Below are 17,595 nucleotides of genomic sequence, written 5' to 3'. Positions count from 1 at the left end.
ACGCAACTGACGGAAGTTGACGTCAGTGCAGCTTTGTAGGACGCCTTACTGACGTAACATCCTCAAATACTTTTCCGATTACTTTCCAGATATTGTGGAGGCTTATGAGTTTTGAATAGCCTTTTCGGAGGTAGACAGTAAAATAAAGACCAATCACATTTCGCTTTGTATTTTAGAAACATATTCTGATTATAATTAATGCTGTTATTAAATCTGGTTCCAAGTTTATGTGTTGGCTTGCTGTCATTACTGGCAGACTACAGTTGTTGCAGTGTGGGTCTGTAGGGAGGTTTTTGTTTTTAATTAAAAGCAAATTTACTTGTTATGCTTCCTAAATCAAGATAAATGACTGAACGTTTCTTAAATATTCTAAACCAAAAAATATTTAAGAAACTGCTCCCAAGACTCTGAAGAGTCTTGAAGAGTGCCAGAAGAGTCAAAGTTCAGGTAGAAAGTGAACAATATTTCAAATAAGGCATTTTGAAGCAACACACTCATGTGTAAACCAGTTCACTTCCACATACTCAGATGTGCGTATCTGTTTCTAAAGTGCCCTCCGCTTCTTTAGAAACAGAACACATAAAACGCATCTTTAGAGAAAGGAAACTTAAATGGTTACATTTCTGGTTTTTTTTACAGACGTTAACCTGTGCAAATCGAAACTCTTCTGCAAGAAGAAACTGACTAAAAATGAAATCTCACCACAGCTTTATTTAGCAAACAGAACAATGCATACTCTAATAACATAATAAATCACATTTTAACCTTTTCTTATCAGAGCTTCAACAGAAAAACGTGAATGCACTCAAACCTGAGTAAAAATCGGTTAAAATGAAATGTTTCTTGGGATAGAGAAAAAAATAATTAATAAGTCACATCCAGAATTAGCTCACAGCTGCAAACAGGTAGTGATAAAAGTTGAATTGTTTCTGATCGTGTAATGAAAACCAGCAGTGGGAACCAAGTGGGGCTTTACCCAGTTCCTTTTATCCGTGGGAATTTCCCCAATTTCCACTGAATTTAACCTCACAGGTGGATGTGCAGCTGATACTTTGTGCTTTGGGGATTTGGGGTTATAAATTAGTGCATTTATGCTTAATATATATGGCAGCATCTCCATGAGGAATGAAGAAACATTTTTCATTGTGGGGAATAAGACGAAATCAAGCTTTTATTGACAAAAAAACATCATAATGAAGCACGACTCCATGGGAAAACAAAGATGATTGAAAATTTTTTTTTTAAATAGTCTCAGTTACATTCATTAATGGCGTTAGGAGTCTTTAGAACAGTTTAACAACGTAAAAATGCAGGATTTAATAAAAAAAAATAAGCATGAGGACAGAATAAGAATCCTGTTACATAATTTTTTTGTGTTTGTAAATAAAAACCACATTGTCATCAGCATACCATGAAACATTTTCCTTAAAAAACAACTAATGTGTTTCTTTTTCAAGGCGGTGTTAAAGATGTATGAGAATGACCTGCTTCAATCAAAATTAAATAGCAAAAGTTTCTTTTCTTGTTGATTTCACAAAATTATAACAACTTATATTTAAAATTGTGTCTGTACTGTCATCATTTTGGGTTGTTTAAATTGGTAGAAAAGACTTCACTTTTGCCCATTTCAATTTAATTCAAACACACATAATAAGTCACAAAGGGAAATTAAATATTTGTCCATTAGAAGGTGATTTCACACAGTGATTAATCACAAGACAATGTTAAACAACTGTCTCTCTGTTGCTTCCAATATCCTCTGAGTTATTAAAAAAACTGATTTTCGTTACTCATCGGGCCTTAAATGATTAGAAAATCTTTAAGAACGTATCAAGTACATTCTAACTACATATAGACTTTTATATAAGTTCTCTGATGTAATGCAAGTTGAATTTGTCAAAATGCAAAATGGAAGTTCTCATTATTCTAACACATAAGTCTAAATTAAAAAAATAAATAAAGTGCGGTATTCTGCACTGAATACAGTCCTTGTAAAGCATGAGCATTTAAAAAACATTTTGGGATCTATAAACATTTAGCAACTTTAATTCTGCATATAAACTTCTTAACTTTAAAACCATTTGCATTCATAATACCTCTATTTTTTTTTCCAAGCGTAGCTTCTCTCCTTCACACACCTCGTCCTCGTTGTTAGCACCCTTTTTGGCAGATCAGAGTTAGGTGCAAGTAATCGACAATCATGCATAGTTCAGGTCGTAGATCATCGGCGTCATGAGGATGTTTCCTACAAACACCCAAAGTCTCCATCTGTTAAGCTTTACCGATCGCTCTACGTTTGAACAACAGCGTGCCACAGTTGGAGAAACGAAGGCTGGCCGTTGATAAAACTCTGGGTGGTCTCCGTTTTTTTGCTCCAACAGTAAGACAGAGGAAGTGATTCCGAGTCAGTAACATGGCCTCACTTCCATGTGGCTGCGGCGGGACGGGCGCCAGCACTCCCCCTGGCGCCCTTTGAACCCAGCAGCTGACCCGAGCGGCTCCGCAGGTCACGCTCGGCGCTCTCGCTCTGCGCCTGCTCCTCGTCATACCTGAGGGAAAACAAACAGCGCGACTCAAATCCGGTTTCCTCCTCTGTTTGCTCTGACATGGAGAGTGTAAACACACAGTCTAAACCTTTCTGGTTTTCAGGGTTAGCATCACAACGTCTGGATAAAGTGCATGTCTCTGCCACTAAACGGCCTTCGATAGCTCAGTTGGTAGAGCGGAGGACTGTAGAGTACAACGCTGGACATCCTTAGGTCGCTGGTTCAAATCTGGCTCGAAGGAGCTTCTTTTTTTATTCCCAGTACTTTGCATTCACAAAAAAAAATCCTGCTTAGCTACATATAATCAACTACCTCTACAAAAATATCAGAAACTCTTCACATTCAATCAACACAAAAGCAGCTTGAACTCCATAGCAATTCCCAATAATAAGATAAATGTAGATTTAAGCAGAAAATTAATCATACGTCTGGCAAATAAAAGTTGATGTAAATGATCTTCCTTCAACCAAGAAGTTTGTTTCTGATTGGAAATGAGTTTGTTTGCCCCGATGTTGAAAATAGACATAGTATTTTATTTTACACATGTCAGAGTTAAAATGAAATTAGGAAAAAATACACTTTAAAAATAAACATGTTTACAATCATTTAAATTTAAAATGAATAAATGAATAATTACATTTCAGATCCAATTATTGAAAGTGAAATTCCTAATTCTAAATCAGATGTAATTATTTCCGTATTAATTTAAATAATTTAAGATTTTTTGTGTTACACTGATTACTGCAATGTTAACCTTTAACAATAACATTAGTCATATTTTATAAAATAACTTTTAAAAAAGTGGGAACAATCTTGCACTTCTTCAAAAATAAAATCTGAACTAATTGTATAGTTAATAAAACCTTAATGTATTTGTCTCAATTTAACTTTAATCATTTAGGAATTAATTTACTTGTTAAATTGTGATTGAAACAATCCATTAAACAGGTCAAACTTAATGTTGACATTCATTTCCATCTCAACCTTCGACCTAAAAGCAACTCCTTCGAGCCGGATTTGAACCAGCGACCTAAGGATTCCTGATTAGTCCACTACAGTCCTCCGCTCTACCAACTGAGCTATCGAAGGGTGTGACAGTATTGACACAACAGTGGAGTCTACACATTACTGCTTTGGCGGAAAGGTGCAGAATGCTTTTTTTAAGCTTGTTGATAAAATAAAATAAAATAAAATAAATGATAGACCTAACAAGATGTTAGTTTTGGGATTAAAATCAAAAAGTAATTGGCACGAAACAGGATATAGATCAGCTGAAAAAAAACCTACACTCTGAATAAAAACTGTAAATTAAATTCCATTTAATGATGCTCTTTTCAGATGCAGACCAGTTCAAATTGATTTTTTTCTGACAAATGTTCAGTGTATGTTTTGCTATTTAAAATCTCCAGCTTTAAACCCGATGTTTTTGTCCTCCATGATGGATTCTTTAACCCCACTGAACCAGCGGAGGGTTTCTGAATTAAAGTCACTCACAGGATTTGGTAGTTGCCCAGGGCCTCTCTGGGCGGACTGCGATTCCAGCGGCAGTCTGGGATCTCCCCGTTGGGCGTGACGATGTTGAGCGTGTCGTTGATGAGGTTGTATTTCAGAATGCGGTCGTTGGCTGTGCTGGAGGTCAGCGATGGAGAGGCGTTAACCTGAGGGTCACAAACAGCACCATATTTACAGCAGTAGAAGAAGAAGAGAGATTTAGGCTGTAATAAACCCTGAGTGGGCTCACGGCTAATGGGAAGTGATTAATAATGCAACGCAGACTCCAAACGAGATCCGTTTGGTTTCTTCCTGTAATTATACTGAATGTGGAAGGAAATGAAGCTACTAATATGTACATAAACATGCAATCAGTAAACACTCATTTATAAACTGAATGTACAAACTGTTAAATGAATAATTCCTGTTGTTTTTTCCACTTAGCTTATTTATTCACATGTAGATACCACATTATATATTTTTAGAACTATATTTCTTTGTTTAAACTTGATTGAGAAAATAAAATAAATAGAAATTAATTGAAATATAAATTATTTTTAAAAAGCGTGAAATATTTGAATTAAATAAATGATTTTGATACATTTTTCACCATGATTTGTTTTCAATTTCCTGGCATTTCTAACTAAAATTTAACCAAATTTCTAAAATTTAAATGTATTTGCTTGTTACTGTACACTTGTACACTAAAATCCAGCCAAAACAGCGCAAACAGTGTAAGAAATATAAACATAAATATGATATTTACAATATTAAAATCAGGTAAAAGATATCAGAAGTAATTGGTGATTATCCCCAAAACCTTGATCAACTAAAGTATCTCTAAAAATGGTTTCAGATTGATGTATTTTACATAGATTTCACTGAAGTAAACCACTTGTTTCTTAATTTGTTTCTTTATTTTAACGTTTTTCAAACAGTTAGGATGCCAATAAGTATGAAAGAAGAAGCTGCAAAACACATTTAAAATTTTCATATCAGATTACCAAATAAAAAGGAAAGAAATCCAACTTTCTGTCGTTTATTAGGATGAATTCTTGGTGAAATGACACTGTGCGTAAAATCTAAAACGACTGGGCGATGAGCGACGTTGTTAATCTCAAAAATGGGGCTTGGATGAAAAGTACCAAAAGATGACAGGAGACTTTTTTAACCATTTAACCGTCTGAGAACTGAATTCAGACCCGATGGGACTGATGAGCAGACTCACTGAGTTTCTGGAACGTGTTCCTCACAGAGGAACGTCTTTTGCCCTACAAACAAGTTTGCGCTGCTGAAAATAGATCATATCGGCGTTCGCTAGCAGAAATAACTCAGACCCAGCCTAGAAACCCAGCAGCACATCGTGCAGCTGTCAAACGAGTGCATTCTGACTCATTACGAGGCCACAGCTGAGACAGACGGAGCAACAAATAGAAAGTGTCTGCTGCCGGTGCGTTTCTACCAGTTCCTATTAGATGAATACAGAGTCACCAACCAGCAGCACAAAGCGAGCGACGAAGATGGGAGAAGATGAGCAAGCCTCAATCTGGAGGTTCAGTTATTCTGGTTCAGAAGTTACCAGAGAGACGGCACTGATCAGAAAATACCAATGATTGATTGATTAGTCAGGAACTCTTTATAGAGAAGGTTTTATTTACCCTGAAACAATGTGTCAGGATGTGTGGTTGTGAGTGAGACGCCGGTGAACCCAGGTAGCCACGATGAAAATATGTTTAATGAAGAACCAGGAAAACAACTCAAAATCACTGGCAGCACAGGGGACAGAAACAGACGTTAGACGAGGACCCGACAAGAGACAAAGACAACAGGTGGACTTAAATACACGTGGAGGGTAATCAGGAAACTAGACACAGCTGGGATCAATCAACAGGGAGGACAGGACAGAGACTCACAGGGAAACGGGACTAAACACAGAAAATCTCAAAATAACTATACAGAAAAACACAGATCACAACAATATGGAGGTTTTCTGAACTAAAGCCTGAAAGGAAAACAGGAAGAAACTGAGACAGAAACCGAGACAGAGGGGACATCCTGAGTCAGCGGGTAATGAATGAAAACCATCCATCCATCCATCATCCATCCATCCAACATACATCCATCATTCCTTCTCTTTCTGCTGGTTTCATTCTACAGACATCTCTACAGAATATTTACACTGGTAGAAACTGCTTTCCCTCTTTCTTCTTCTTCTATTTTAAATCTCCTGTTTTCTTAGGGCCTTTAAAGAGCAACAGACACCCCAGATTCTCCGCTGTACCTAACAGTGAGCATGAAGTAATTTTCTCAGTATTGATCCAGACAGTGTTCCAACTATTTATTGGAAAAAAAAAAAAAAAACCCAGATCAACAGAAGACTCCAAATAAACCTGGTTGCTCAGACCGGGTTCCCAGCTTTGCACTAAAGGTTTTGCGTTTCATAAATTACGAGGTGAAAACATTTCAATGCGACTCTCTTGGAGAAACGACTCACCTCGATGAGCCACGGCTTCAGCTTGTCGTCGATGATGATGTCATACCCGTAACACTCAAAACAGTGCTTGTCATTGTTCATCACAGGCTAACAGGGAAGAAAACACAGACTGAATCAGGAAAACGGATCATTTTTAATTTGGTTTATCAGTTATTATCAGACGACCAGAGTATAAATACACCACACATGTACTAGCAGCAGATGCTTTGATGATGAGAGGAAGTGAATAAGAGCACTTATTTAAAAAAGGAAGTGTGTTTATTGTCCTGCGGGCTAAAAACAATACGAAGACATGCAGGTGGTTTTACAGCTCTCAGAAATCAGACGGCCTTTTGTCACGTTAAAAACAGCATAAAAGGTATCGGATTCTGCCTGCACAAGTTTAAATTATAACAAAGAAATACTTATTAAGCACCTGCAGCTCTGCACGTATATTCTGCTTTTTAGAGGTGTAATATGTCATTGGTGAAACGTTTCTGCTTTCTGCTAGAGGTGCCTACAGGGAAGCATCTGCAAACAGGTTCAGCACACTGAAAGGTGATTACACAATATGGATAAGTGAGCGCAAGACTTCCCCAGCGACGAAAGAGTGAGGAATAAATATTTACAGGAGCTTTCACGCGTCTTGCACAAACTTCAGCGTGTTACGTTGCAATTTAATGTGAGAAAGCAGAACAAATTAGAGCAAAATTGAAGGATTTAGAAAACTTCTAAAGGTTGAAGTATGGCGTCCATTTGCATTCAGCCCATTTACAATAAATTACGTTGATGATTGTGGTGGCTTTGTGGCAAAATGTGAAAAAGTGGCGTGAAAGAGAAAACTTAAAGACGTTTTACGCTAAAGAAGCATTTAGAAACCAGAAATTTGCCATATGCATTTGAAATGTAACCAGCAAAGTGTCGGAATAAGAGAAAACGTAATCAGAAATGAGCAACTGTCGCTTTTTTATTCAAACATTCATGCTATAAACTTACTGCGACCGCCTTCAGTGACTGCACCACGATCCAGTGGATCTGGTCAAACAGCCGGTTTGTCACCTCCTTTCCTCTGGTGCTCTCCAGGTACAAGCGAAGATTACTGACTGTCCACTTTCCCCCGTGAACGTGGTTGTAGTCGTCCTGTTGGAAAACACAGTTAAACCAGAAATGCGATGCTTTCTGTGAGCCTTGGAAAATAACGAGAAAGTAGTTTTTGATGTGTTTTACTCATGGGAAAACTGTCGTGTCATTCCTACATCCCTGTGTTGAATGAGATAAAGTAGTAGACAGTTGCTGCCACTAAAAGCAGGTGTTTTAGAGGTTAGCTAGTCTGCAGGATACAGGTTTGCATTAACATAATGGAACTGTTGTAAATCACAGAGATATTTTCTGGTCATGAACAAAAATTTGAATTTATTGGAAGGACCTCCAGCGAAGAATTGAGCTGATTTTGCCATTTCTGAAAGAGTGAAACTGAGTAACAAATACTTAACCAGTCCAAACTTTACAAAAATAAAAATAAAAAAAGATGGGGAAAAATTGGGGAGAACAATTAGCCAAAGATGGGGCTGGCTGCTCCAAACATTTCTGAGTAAATCTGAATGTTGTTTCATAGCTCTGAATATCTTTATGGTAGAACGTGAATATTGCCTACTACAGACAGCTGTTTTGTTTGGTTAAACAACCAATAAAAACCGAGTTTACTAAAAAGAAACTCAACTGTTACACAAATTAAGAGTTGCTCGTCTTGGTAGGAGAAGATTCAGTCTCTACAGGTTGTTTGAATGATGAAGAAGAAGTTCATCTAAATGAACAACCATATTTGTGGAACTATAAGACGAGCAAAATAAATACAAGAACTTCAAATTAAAGTGACAGTACTTGATTTTTGTATATTTCCGATCTGTGCTTCACCTAAGTTGAGGAAAATGTTGTTCCTTCTGATGACAACTCACCCCGTGTTTCTGGATGGCCACATTAGTGAGATGCACAAACATGTTGTCCAGCTCACTGGTGCTGGGTGTGTACTTCACCGTGCAGAACCGGCAGAACCCCAACTTGTACCTAACGGATCAGATCAGACTGATTTGTTCGAATTCATATCATCTGTTAAGCACCACGTGATTTCCTGGGTGGATAATTGACGCATAAACAGGATGCAGTTTTGAAAGGTGCTTCATACATGTAGCACTTTAACGGCCGATATGTTGTCACCAGAACATAAAGCCGAAGGTCGAACTTCTTCCCTCCAATCAGCAGAGGGTTGTCGATGTACAGAGAGATCACATACGCCTCTTTCCCGCTGGATGCTGCAACAAACCTGGAGGCAGGACGGAGCAGCAACACCCGCTGAGAATACCATGATGACTCTTTTGTCGTTTTTCTCCATCCAAAGCTCGAAAGGAACGAGGTTTTCTGACTTACGTGGACGTCCGGCTGTCGCGCGACCACTTCTTAATCTGCGACAGCTTGTTGATGAGGAAGATGCCCTTCCCCTGGGCTTTCCCGCAGGGCTTCATGATCCAGGTGCTGGACGGATTCTTGCGAAACTCCTCCACAAACAAATTGTAATCAGCAGGGAGCATAAACGTCACAGGAACGAAATCTGCACAAAGAAAAAGAAAAACATCAGGGCTGTTCACGCCTGTACATAAATCCACCTCTAGGGAAGATTACCCAGATAAATGTATTTTCCGTTCTTGTCCTTCTCTGCAAGCAGACTTCCTTCCTTTTCCAGCTCCTTGCGGTAGCGCTTGATGTTCTTGATCATCAGGTCCTTCCTGGTCAGCTCGTAGTGGTTCGGGAAATGGTTCACCAGCTGCTCATCCGACAGCCGGTAGCCGGTGTCCACGCTGAACACGTTCCTGATGGTCTGGATGCTCATCCTGCACGATGAGCATCAAGTTAAACAGCTTCACTACTGGACTATCTCCCACCAAACTAGTTATAATATTCAATAAAATCTTCCTAGTAAGAGAAAAGAGCATAAACTCCTAATTAAATTCATAAAAAAACTAAAAAGCAGGCAAACTCTAAAGAAACACTTTGAATTAGCTTCAGAAAGAATGGAAAAATAAAAAATTGAATTAACACTAAATAAAATGTATATTTTCCATTTAGAAGAGTGGCTAGGAGCCCAGGATAATACATTTAAACCTCACAGAAACATAAAGTAAAGGGTTACTAATATACAAGTTCTTTGAAAAGTGTGCCACACATTTTTAAGAATCATTTAATCACTTTTTTCTTAGAAATCGTCATATGTTGTATTTTTCGAAAAATTTTAAGTGTTGGAATATTAATTTAGATGTAAGTTTAAGCAGAGCAGCTCTTTACTTTCATCCATTTCCTGCCTTATTTGAATGGCCAGTCCTTAAGGGCAGAAAGGAGACATGCAGGATGAACAATCATAGAAACACAAACCTCAGGGTAATTTAGAAATACCAATTAAACAAACGGTTATGTTTTTTCACTGAGAATTTATTTTCAGCCAGGCCAGGACTCAAGATTTTCTCTAACAATTACTTATTTACTTTTTTCTCTTCACTGTATGTGCGTTAAAATTAAAGATAAGATTTTTATTAACTGAAATTACTACTTTGACTGTATAAACAGATATAAAGAGGGAATATAATTGTTATTTTGGAGAAAAAGTTTTTTTTTTCTTACATAAGATATTTCTTCCTTGCTTAATTAGCGAAATTAACTAATTTATTTATTTTTAGATGTATTTTTAAATGATGTTTTGATGCTAGAACCTACCAGTAGAAATTCCAGTCCTCGTTTTCTGTCACTTGAACCCATTCTCTTTTTTCAAAGTTATTGATGAGCACTGACTTCTCAATATCTGTCACCCACTTCACCTTCCCGGCCATGGTGCCTTCAAAACAACATGTCAACAAATATCAAACATACAATACTCACGAACATATTCACATAAATACAGCCTGACATGTGTGTGAGATCATTTAGGATCCGCTTTAAGATTTATATACACTCAGCTACCTGCAAATCAGTGCCAGGAAGCATCCGGACATCAGCATCTGCTGCTCTGACAGGCTCCGTTAACAGGCTGCTGAATCCTCCCCGGACTGCTGCAGAGACTGGGCGGCCATCATCCGGGTCAGGGATGCAGTCTCATCCGACTGTCGTTACAGTTTTACGGCCAAGCAGCTTGTAAAGCATCCCCGCTGAAAGCTAGCGAGCGAACGCCGCCTCCATGTTAGCTGCTGTGGCGGCACTTATTGATTCCGACGACGTGAAGCGGTGACGACAACGCCCAAGACGGTCCAACTACAAGGAAGCATTTCTTCGAGCTAAAACCCGGATAATTTAAGGGCAACTTGTGAAATACCGCATGATTAATATAAATGTTTGAAAAGGGTGTGTCTCGGGAACGCTAAGAAGATGTTGCATTACGAGAATAACCTAGCAACGGAGGACGCAGTGATGTCACTGCGGGGTGTCATTGCTACATTTTACCACAGGGGGTCACTATTTCACTGTTTCTATTTTTAACAACAGGCTGGTGGCTGCAGAGTGCCAAAAAATGTTGAATTCATCATACGTGTTGGAGAAATTTCATTAAATCTATCTGTATGAGTGTAATAATTCGATTAACTGTTATAAATCTTATTTGTTTGTCTTTTAAAATGCCTTAGGATTGCATTTGTTATGAATCGGCACCATATTAAAACAACTGAAGACTGAACTGATCATATGCATAAATAGAAATAGTTATAGAGTAATATAATTCTTGGCTACATTTAAATCAAAATTAATAACTTTTTATGACTCAATTGATATTTAACGTGTTTCTGTCTCCCCCTAATGGTCAAATTTGATAGCAGCAGGTAAAGGCGTGGCCAATTGTACTTTGCAGTAGTTACCTGAGAGAACAACGAGATTAAAGGACGCTGCTGTAAGTACAAACACCTTTCGATTATTTATTTGATTTTATAACTAACTATAAGTGCTAATGATGATGGGTTTTATATTTATTACAGGGCGGCGTCCTATTTAATCTACATTAAAGGTATTTTTACTTTCTTTTTTCACTGTGAGTGCACCTGTTTAACTTGTCAGGGTGGGAGCATTTTACTTTCGATAAACATTCAAATAAAGTACTATTACAAAATGGGACACAATGCATATTTGAAAATGAATAAACTAATAAACGTTATGAGTTGAAGGGTTCATATCTAATCCTTTAAGTGAGGTTTTCAAAAATGACCTTTGTTTGTTTTAGGCATGAACGATGACTTCATGTTTTTTGTTTTGACTAAAGCAAACTGCAGTAGGCGGCTGCAGGGGTTATTTTCAGCCCGCATTAGTTTTGCTCTTGTTGAACTCAATTTACTGTATTTTTGATGTAAAAAGATAACGATAAGAAAGCCTCACTTTTACATATAAAGATACTTTTTTTGTAAATATGTCTAAAAATTGTAAACGTATTTAAAGTTTATGGGGGGGTTATCTGAGGTGGGTGATGCTGTATTTCTCCCTGCTGAGTGGAGAAAAGAGCCGTTTGGTTGATTTGGGTTATGGAAATGTGGCATTTGCATTAAAGAGCATGAGAACAACAGGTCTGATCTCAGCTCAGGTGATCACAGGAGGTTAAAAGTAAAGCCTACAAACATAATCTAACAAGTTCTGTTCTAAAAACATTATTAGAGCAACGCTTTTTTACATAATCAGCTCCAAAAAAAATTAGGGAAGTGAAACGGCTCAGCAGCAGTAGACATCAGAAGGATGAAGTCACCACCTCAGATCTTTTTTTTTTTTTTTTTTCATTATTCAGACTCTCTCCCTGGTAACAAGCGCCACCCATCCTGGTCACATGTTCTCTTGTTTACACAGCTTGTTTATGAACGTTAGAAGTCCAGAGATAATGCATGATCACGTGCAGGCTCTTTCCATCCTGCATTGTCAATGTGGTGGTTGATCAAAGTAATTTAACAGGAACTCATGTGAAAATGTCGCTCCTGCTCAGAGAACACGATGGTGGAACAAACCAGACATCCAAACCGGGCTGTGACCCTCCAGGCTGGACCTGGAGAGATGGCGGACGGGAACCTCAGGTACAGGCCGGACACTCCCTGCTGCTGTTTCAGTTACTGAGCACGTTGTTCCATGTAAACACATCATGTGGGAAGAGTTGTGCCAACAACAAACACGACAAAGAGAGAGGATTCGATCCAGTCTTCAAAACAGTTGGGTTTTAAAGACGTTTTATGGTTTCAATGTTTTCTGTTTTCCTGGTTTAGGGTCCGTGACAGAGCAGCGAGGGTCGTTGGTCGACAGTTGGCTGAAATCGGAGACCTTCTGGACCAGGAGCGGGCCAGGAGAGATCCAAACTGGCCGCCAGCTCCTCTCTGCCTGCTGGGACCTGCCCGGACTCTGACACGGATCATCTGCAGGTACAAAAACATGCTTTGTTTTGTTTTCATCTCACATTTCTAGTTGGATATTTATGCTTTTGGTTGTTATCCTGGTTGGTGTTTTACAGGGATCTCCACAACCAGCTGTGGGGTTTCCAGAGCCTGTTGGCTCCGGTGAAGGCCTGGATTGTCAGCGCTACATCCGGGACGGGGAACCTCAGAGCGGAGGCAAAGGCAGCCTGGGTAATTCTTTGATCTTGACTGCAGCGCAGGGTTTCCCAAAGAAAACTTGTGAAACCTCGTGCTCAGCATAGCCTGTCATGAATGCTAAAGATAGACAGACTATCCAGTTAACCTTTCCAGATACTCTAAAATATCTATTCTCTCAATACTGTAAAATCACATTGTTTTTTATCATTTTCTTTCGTTTTCAAGGTGAGCAGTTTAAAAGTGGTGGCTTGCCCTGGCTGGATCAGAGGAGCACTCATGACCGTAGCACTGTTGGCAGCAGCAAGCATTTTTGGTGGACTGTGGATGTAAGAGGAGGCCTGGGAAGAGGCCCAAAGAAAGTCTGAGTATGTTTGATTGGGGGAAAAAAAAAAGACCAAAAAAAGACAAAGTTTGCATTTGATTTCAAATTAATGCTGATTTTTGTTTCTGCTGTGTACTTTTCTTTTTTTTATACCATTTCCATGAGCTGTATTGATGTTAACAACAGACTGGAAACACCTTCCTTAGAATAAAGCTTAAAAAAATGTGTTGCTAAATTCACTGGAGCATCTCCAGATTGTTTTTTTTTTGTTTGTTTTTTTAAAGAGTCTCCTGAAAAGCCAGAACATTGTAGCACTGGAAGGCTGTTTTACCGTTGCACTGATATTCGAAAGCATGTTTCTCATGACTGGACTGTTGCTGGCCTGCAGTCTTTTGCAGTTTCTTACTGGTTTAAGAGGCCAAGGTTTTTACAAAACAATGTGTAGCTTCGCTTGTGATGAAATGACGGGAGCTGGACTTTCTGTTGCAGATTTGACGAGGCTTTTTTTCCCCCCCCACGTCTTACAAATAAACTTCAAGATGAGAAAAATCGGCTGGTGTGTTTATTTAAAAAAACATTTCATTAAATACATGGTTATGCACAATCTTTTCCATCGTTAAGAGTCACGTTTCGCTTGCGGTGACGTCCACGTGAGCGTACAACTGAGAGGCCTTCCTGTTGCACTTCTGGAGCGTGACGCCCAGCTGCCTCCCGGGACCGACCTCGAACGTCTGAGGGAAACTCTCCCCCTGCGACCTTTCGTAGATTTCATGTAGAGCCTGCTCCCATTTCACCGGCGACACCAGCTGCTTGACCAGCTGCTTGCGAACGTGGCTTTCACTCATGTAGCGCTTTCCGTCCACATTGGAGTAGACCCTGATCTCGGGGCGTCGCACCTGGAGGGGAAATAATGTTGGAAAATGATTTCATTTCATAAAAATTTTATTTGTGATGTAAACAAATAAAATCCAGGTGTTGAGATTCAGTGAAGATGCACAGAAATTAAATGAAATGTGCAAAAAAAAAAAAAAAAAAGAGTGGATTGTAGTCCTGTAGGTGTGTTTTTGTTGATATGGTAACCAAATAAAGGAGAAAAAAAACATGCAACTTTAATTACTTTGATCATAATAAAAACAACTACTACTAGTGAAGAGAAAAAAACACATAATAAAATAACAAAGTTAACAATAAAATGACTCTTTTGCACCTGAGCAGGCAAAAAAGAATAAAGGCATTTTCTTTTGCAAATAAACATTTGTCAATATAAACTAGTTATGTAGAGCAGCTGGATGAACTGGACAGCTATGCATTATGTATGAATAAATTTTAAAAAACTATTAAATAATGTTTTAAAAAATGCAAGAATATGTATAAAAAAATAATTTCCTACATTTTAACAGAATATTTCATGATTCAATTATTATATTTATTCAATTATATTCTAACATTTTAAACGATCTAATCAACAATGAAACTCAGTAGGCGGAGCTAACACTGCTAACACTGAGCTAACAATGTTTTACTATGTCGGTTAACCAATCAAATGTTGATCCGTACTTTCTGAATCAAATTAACATTTTAAATGATTTCCCGCTGTTGCTCAGGAAACATAAAACAACTTAGTATATAGTGAAATGATTATATACTATCCAAGAATATTTACACATTTCATAAGAATTTATCTACATAATAATATACGGACACATTTTACTTAAATTCTTTAAAATATTATTTACTGATTGGCTTTTATTTAAACTACAACATATACGATTATCAGTAGTTAACAAGAATGTTGGTAATTTTCATTTAATCTTTTTATATCCCCCAATATTAAATATAAAATATGCTTATTTATTATGTCAGGAAAGTGATGACGTCTAATCAGAAATTTGTAGATTTATTAATTGTAATATTTTTCTCTGAATAAAAATGGAACTGTTTAAACAAAATGTAAAAAATGAAGTGCATTTGTTTGTAATTAACTTGGGGAACAAACCTTTTCTTACTCATTAAACACGTTCATAACTTTTAAAAATGTGATTTCATTTTATTTTACCTCCCTGTACATAAAACAGCAACATTCAACAGGAGATTTTAGAGGGTAAAAATTAAAAGAACCAGAGTAATCAGAACAATTAGAAAACTAGTTCTGTTAGGTGGATGTAATGAAGCAGAAGTGCAGCCTGTAGTGTAGGAAACGTTTGCTGACTGACCTCCACCTGCTGCAGCACCTCTCTGAGCGGCTTGGTAGCCGACGCCATCAGCTCGGTGTGGAACGCTCCGCTAACTGGGAGAGGTTTGGCCCTGATGAACTCGAGACGGCGCGAGTTCTGCTGGAGGAAGTCCAGGGCCTAAACAAAACCCAAAGCCACATTAATATTGCACTGGTTCCAAATCTACAGCTGAACATCGCCGGTTCGTACCTGCTTGTGCCCTGCAATGACCCTGCCATCCGGGAATAAATAGTTGGCCACAGAGCAAACGGGGTCCTCGATCCCCAGACTCTTGCAGTGCTCTCTGGCTTGAAGACAGGCGTATTTATAATGAGCCTGTGGTCTGCCGACGACCGACAGCATCCCACTGGGAACCAGTTCAGAGGCTTTCTGCATGGCCTCTGCACGCACCTTCACTGCATACAAAGCTAGAAGAACAGCAGAAGGAAATACATTAATACTTTAAGAATCTCTCGTCAGACTTTCACTATATTAATACATCTTTGACAAAAAGTGATGCTTACCTTCTGAAAAGTTCATGGCTCCAGCAAAAACAAGAGCAGCGAATTCACCAACGCTGAAACCTGCAGCAGCGGAACACGTCTCAACAGCCTGTTGAGACGGGAGGAAAATGCGCACAAATCAAGGTTTCCGCCAGTGTATTATAAGCCTGGTGGGCTTCCAGGCTTTACAAGCGCCCCCACCAGGCTTAGGATTGCTTATTTATTTAAGTTTTTTTTTTTAATGTTTGCATTTTTAAGACTTTATAGTTGGTGTTCAGATATTAATCTTCCAACCTTCCAATAACACACAATTATCAAGTGATAATTTCAAATTTCTTGTCAACTTTAAACATTTTTTAACTCAAAAACACGGCTGGCCGCTGGATGAATGACTGCCCTTCACCCAACCACCGGGCTTAGCACGTTTTCTGGGGGAAAACTTTCAAATATCTGCAATGTATGTTTTTATACATACATTACAGATTGATGATGCAATCAACCTGATGACATCATTTTTAAAATATTAAATCAGATGATCTGATCAGTTACTTAGTACTTCTCACTTTTTGTTTTTTGGAAGAATTTCTTGAACGCTTACTTTTTACTTTTACTTGAGAAAAACAGGTGAAAACTAAAACGTATTTCTACTTTATCTTGAGTTAAACCTCAACAAAAATGGGAATTAAACAACAGTTTGTGTGACCTTTGGGTTTTCATGGTGCAGCTTCTCCACCGCAGCCAGAGAGGTGACGAACACCGCCGGCTGACAGTGCACCGTCTTCAGCAGTTCCTTCTCCGGCCCTTCCAGGCACAGTGTCAGCAGGTCGTATCCGAGGATCTTCTGCGCTGCGGAGAACATCTCTTTCACGTTGGGGTACTTCGTCAGTCCTTTACCCATACCCACAAACTGGCTACCCTGCCCGGGGAAGAGAAGCACGGAATGGCCACTGGGATCCTTCCTCGGTCTTCGCACCTTGACAGCAGGTAACTGGCTTTCCGGGGAAGAGTCCGGAGGTCCAGGCTGCTCCTGGGAGGACAGTCTCCGGCTATGATAGACCACCTTTCTGACCTTCCCTCTGAAGGCTGCAGCCATTCCGACAACCTTCGGTGCTAGCATGAGTTAGCTCCGAATAAAACCAACTCACGCCTAGCTTTAACAATCTGCAAAACTAACATAAAAGTCAAAATAGTTCTAACTGAACTATTTTCTCAGCTCGGCATGACAGCCATAGGGAACAGCCATATTGTTTAGAATATTCGGTCGGCTTTGTTTCTCTTCCGGTTCACGATCCGGTGCTTTCGCTCTGCAGCGCCCCCTCTGGCCTAAAATATTCCGCGTGAAGTTAAATAATAAACATTTCATACTTTCATTGACATGTCATAAATTTATGCAAAAAAAAAAGTTCAATATTTTCAATGGATTTAAAACCATTAAATTAAAATAGTATATTTTGTGA

General features: G+C 38.7%; 2 protein-coding genes and 2 non-coding genes across 4 annotated transcripts; 1 reads left to right on the top strand and 3 right to left on the bottom strand.

The window, feature by feature from the left end:
• Positions 1-691: 691 nt before the first annotated feature.
• ttll1 (tubulin tyrosine ligase-like family, member 1) lies at positions 692-10,608 on the bottom strand. The gene is made up of 10 exons (XM_008400542.2): positions 10,516-10,608; positions 10,273-10,390; positions 9,187-9,395; positions 8,935-9,115; positions 8,693-8,830; positions 8,466-8,574; positions 7,507-7,650; positions 6,532-6,618; positions 4,041-4,204; positions 692-2,549 (listed from the first exon to the last, which is right to left on the bottom strand). The coding sequence occupies exons 2-10, from the start codon at positions 10,383-10,385 to the stop codon at positions 2,420-2,422; spliced, it is 1,275 nt and encodes a 424-aa protein (XP_008398764.1). The 5' UTR covers positions 10,386-10,390; positions 10,516-10,608; the 3' UTR covers positions 692-2,419.
• Positions 2,700-2,787, top strand: trnay-gua (transfer RNA tyrosine (anticodon GUA)). Its single transcript is given in 2 exon segments — positions 2,700-2,736; positions 2,752-2,787. It is a non-coding gene; the product is annotated as a tRNA-Tyr (tRNA).
• On the bottom strand, positions 3,549-3,635 carry trnay-gua (transfer RNA tyrosine (anticodon GUA)). The gene is given in 2 exon segments: positions 3,549-3,584; positions 3,599-3,635. It is a non-coding gene; the product is annotated as a tRNA-Tyr (tRNA).
• A 3,354-nt stretch (positions 10,609-13,962) lies between the features above and the next one.
• On the bottom strand, positions 13,963-17,421 carry mcat (malonyl CoA:ACP acyltransferase (mitochondrial)). Its single transcript, XM_008400543.2, has 5 exons — positions 16,842-17,421; positions 16,160-16,247; positions 15,846-16,063; positions 15,636-15,773; positions 13,963-14,318 (listed from the first exon to the last, which is right to left on the bottom strand). The coding sequence occupies exons 1-5, from the start codon at positions 17,253-17,255 to the stop codon at positions 14,046-14,048; spliced, it is 1,131 nt and encodes a 376-aa protein (XP_008398765.1). The 5' UTR covers positions 17,256-17,421; the 3' UTR covers positions 13,963-14,045.
• Positions 17,422-17,595: the final 174 nt, after the last annotated feature.

This window comes from Poecilia reticulata, linkage group LG23 (assembly GCF_000633615.1).
Source record: "Poecilia reticulata strain Guanapo linkage group LG23, Guppy_female_1.0+MT, whole genome shotgun sequence".
In the NCBI taxonomy this organism is placed as follows: Eukaryota; Metazoa; Chordata; class Actinopteri; order Cyprinodontiformes; family Poeciliidae; genus Poecilia; species Poecilia reticulata.
The sequence above is the reverse complement of the archived record's forward strand: the minus strand, read 5'-3'. Positions and strand labels throughout refer to the sequence as shown.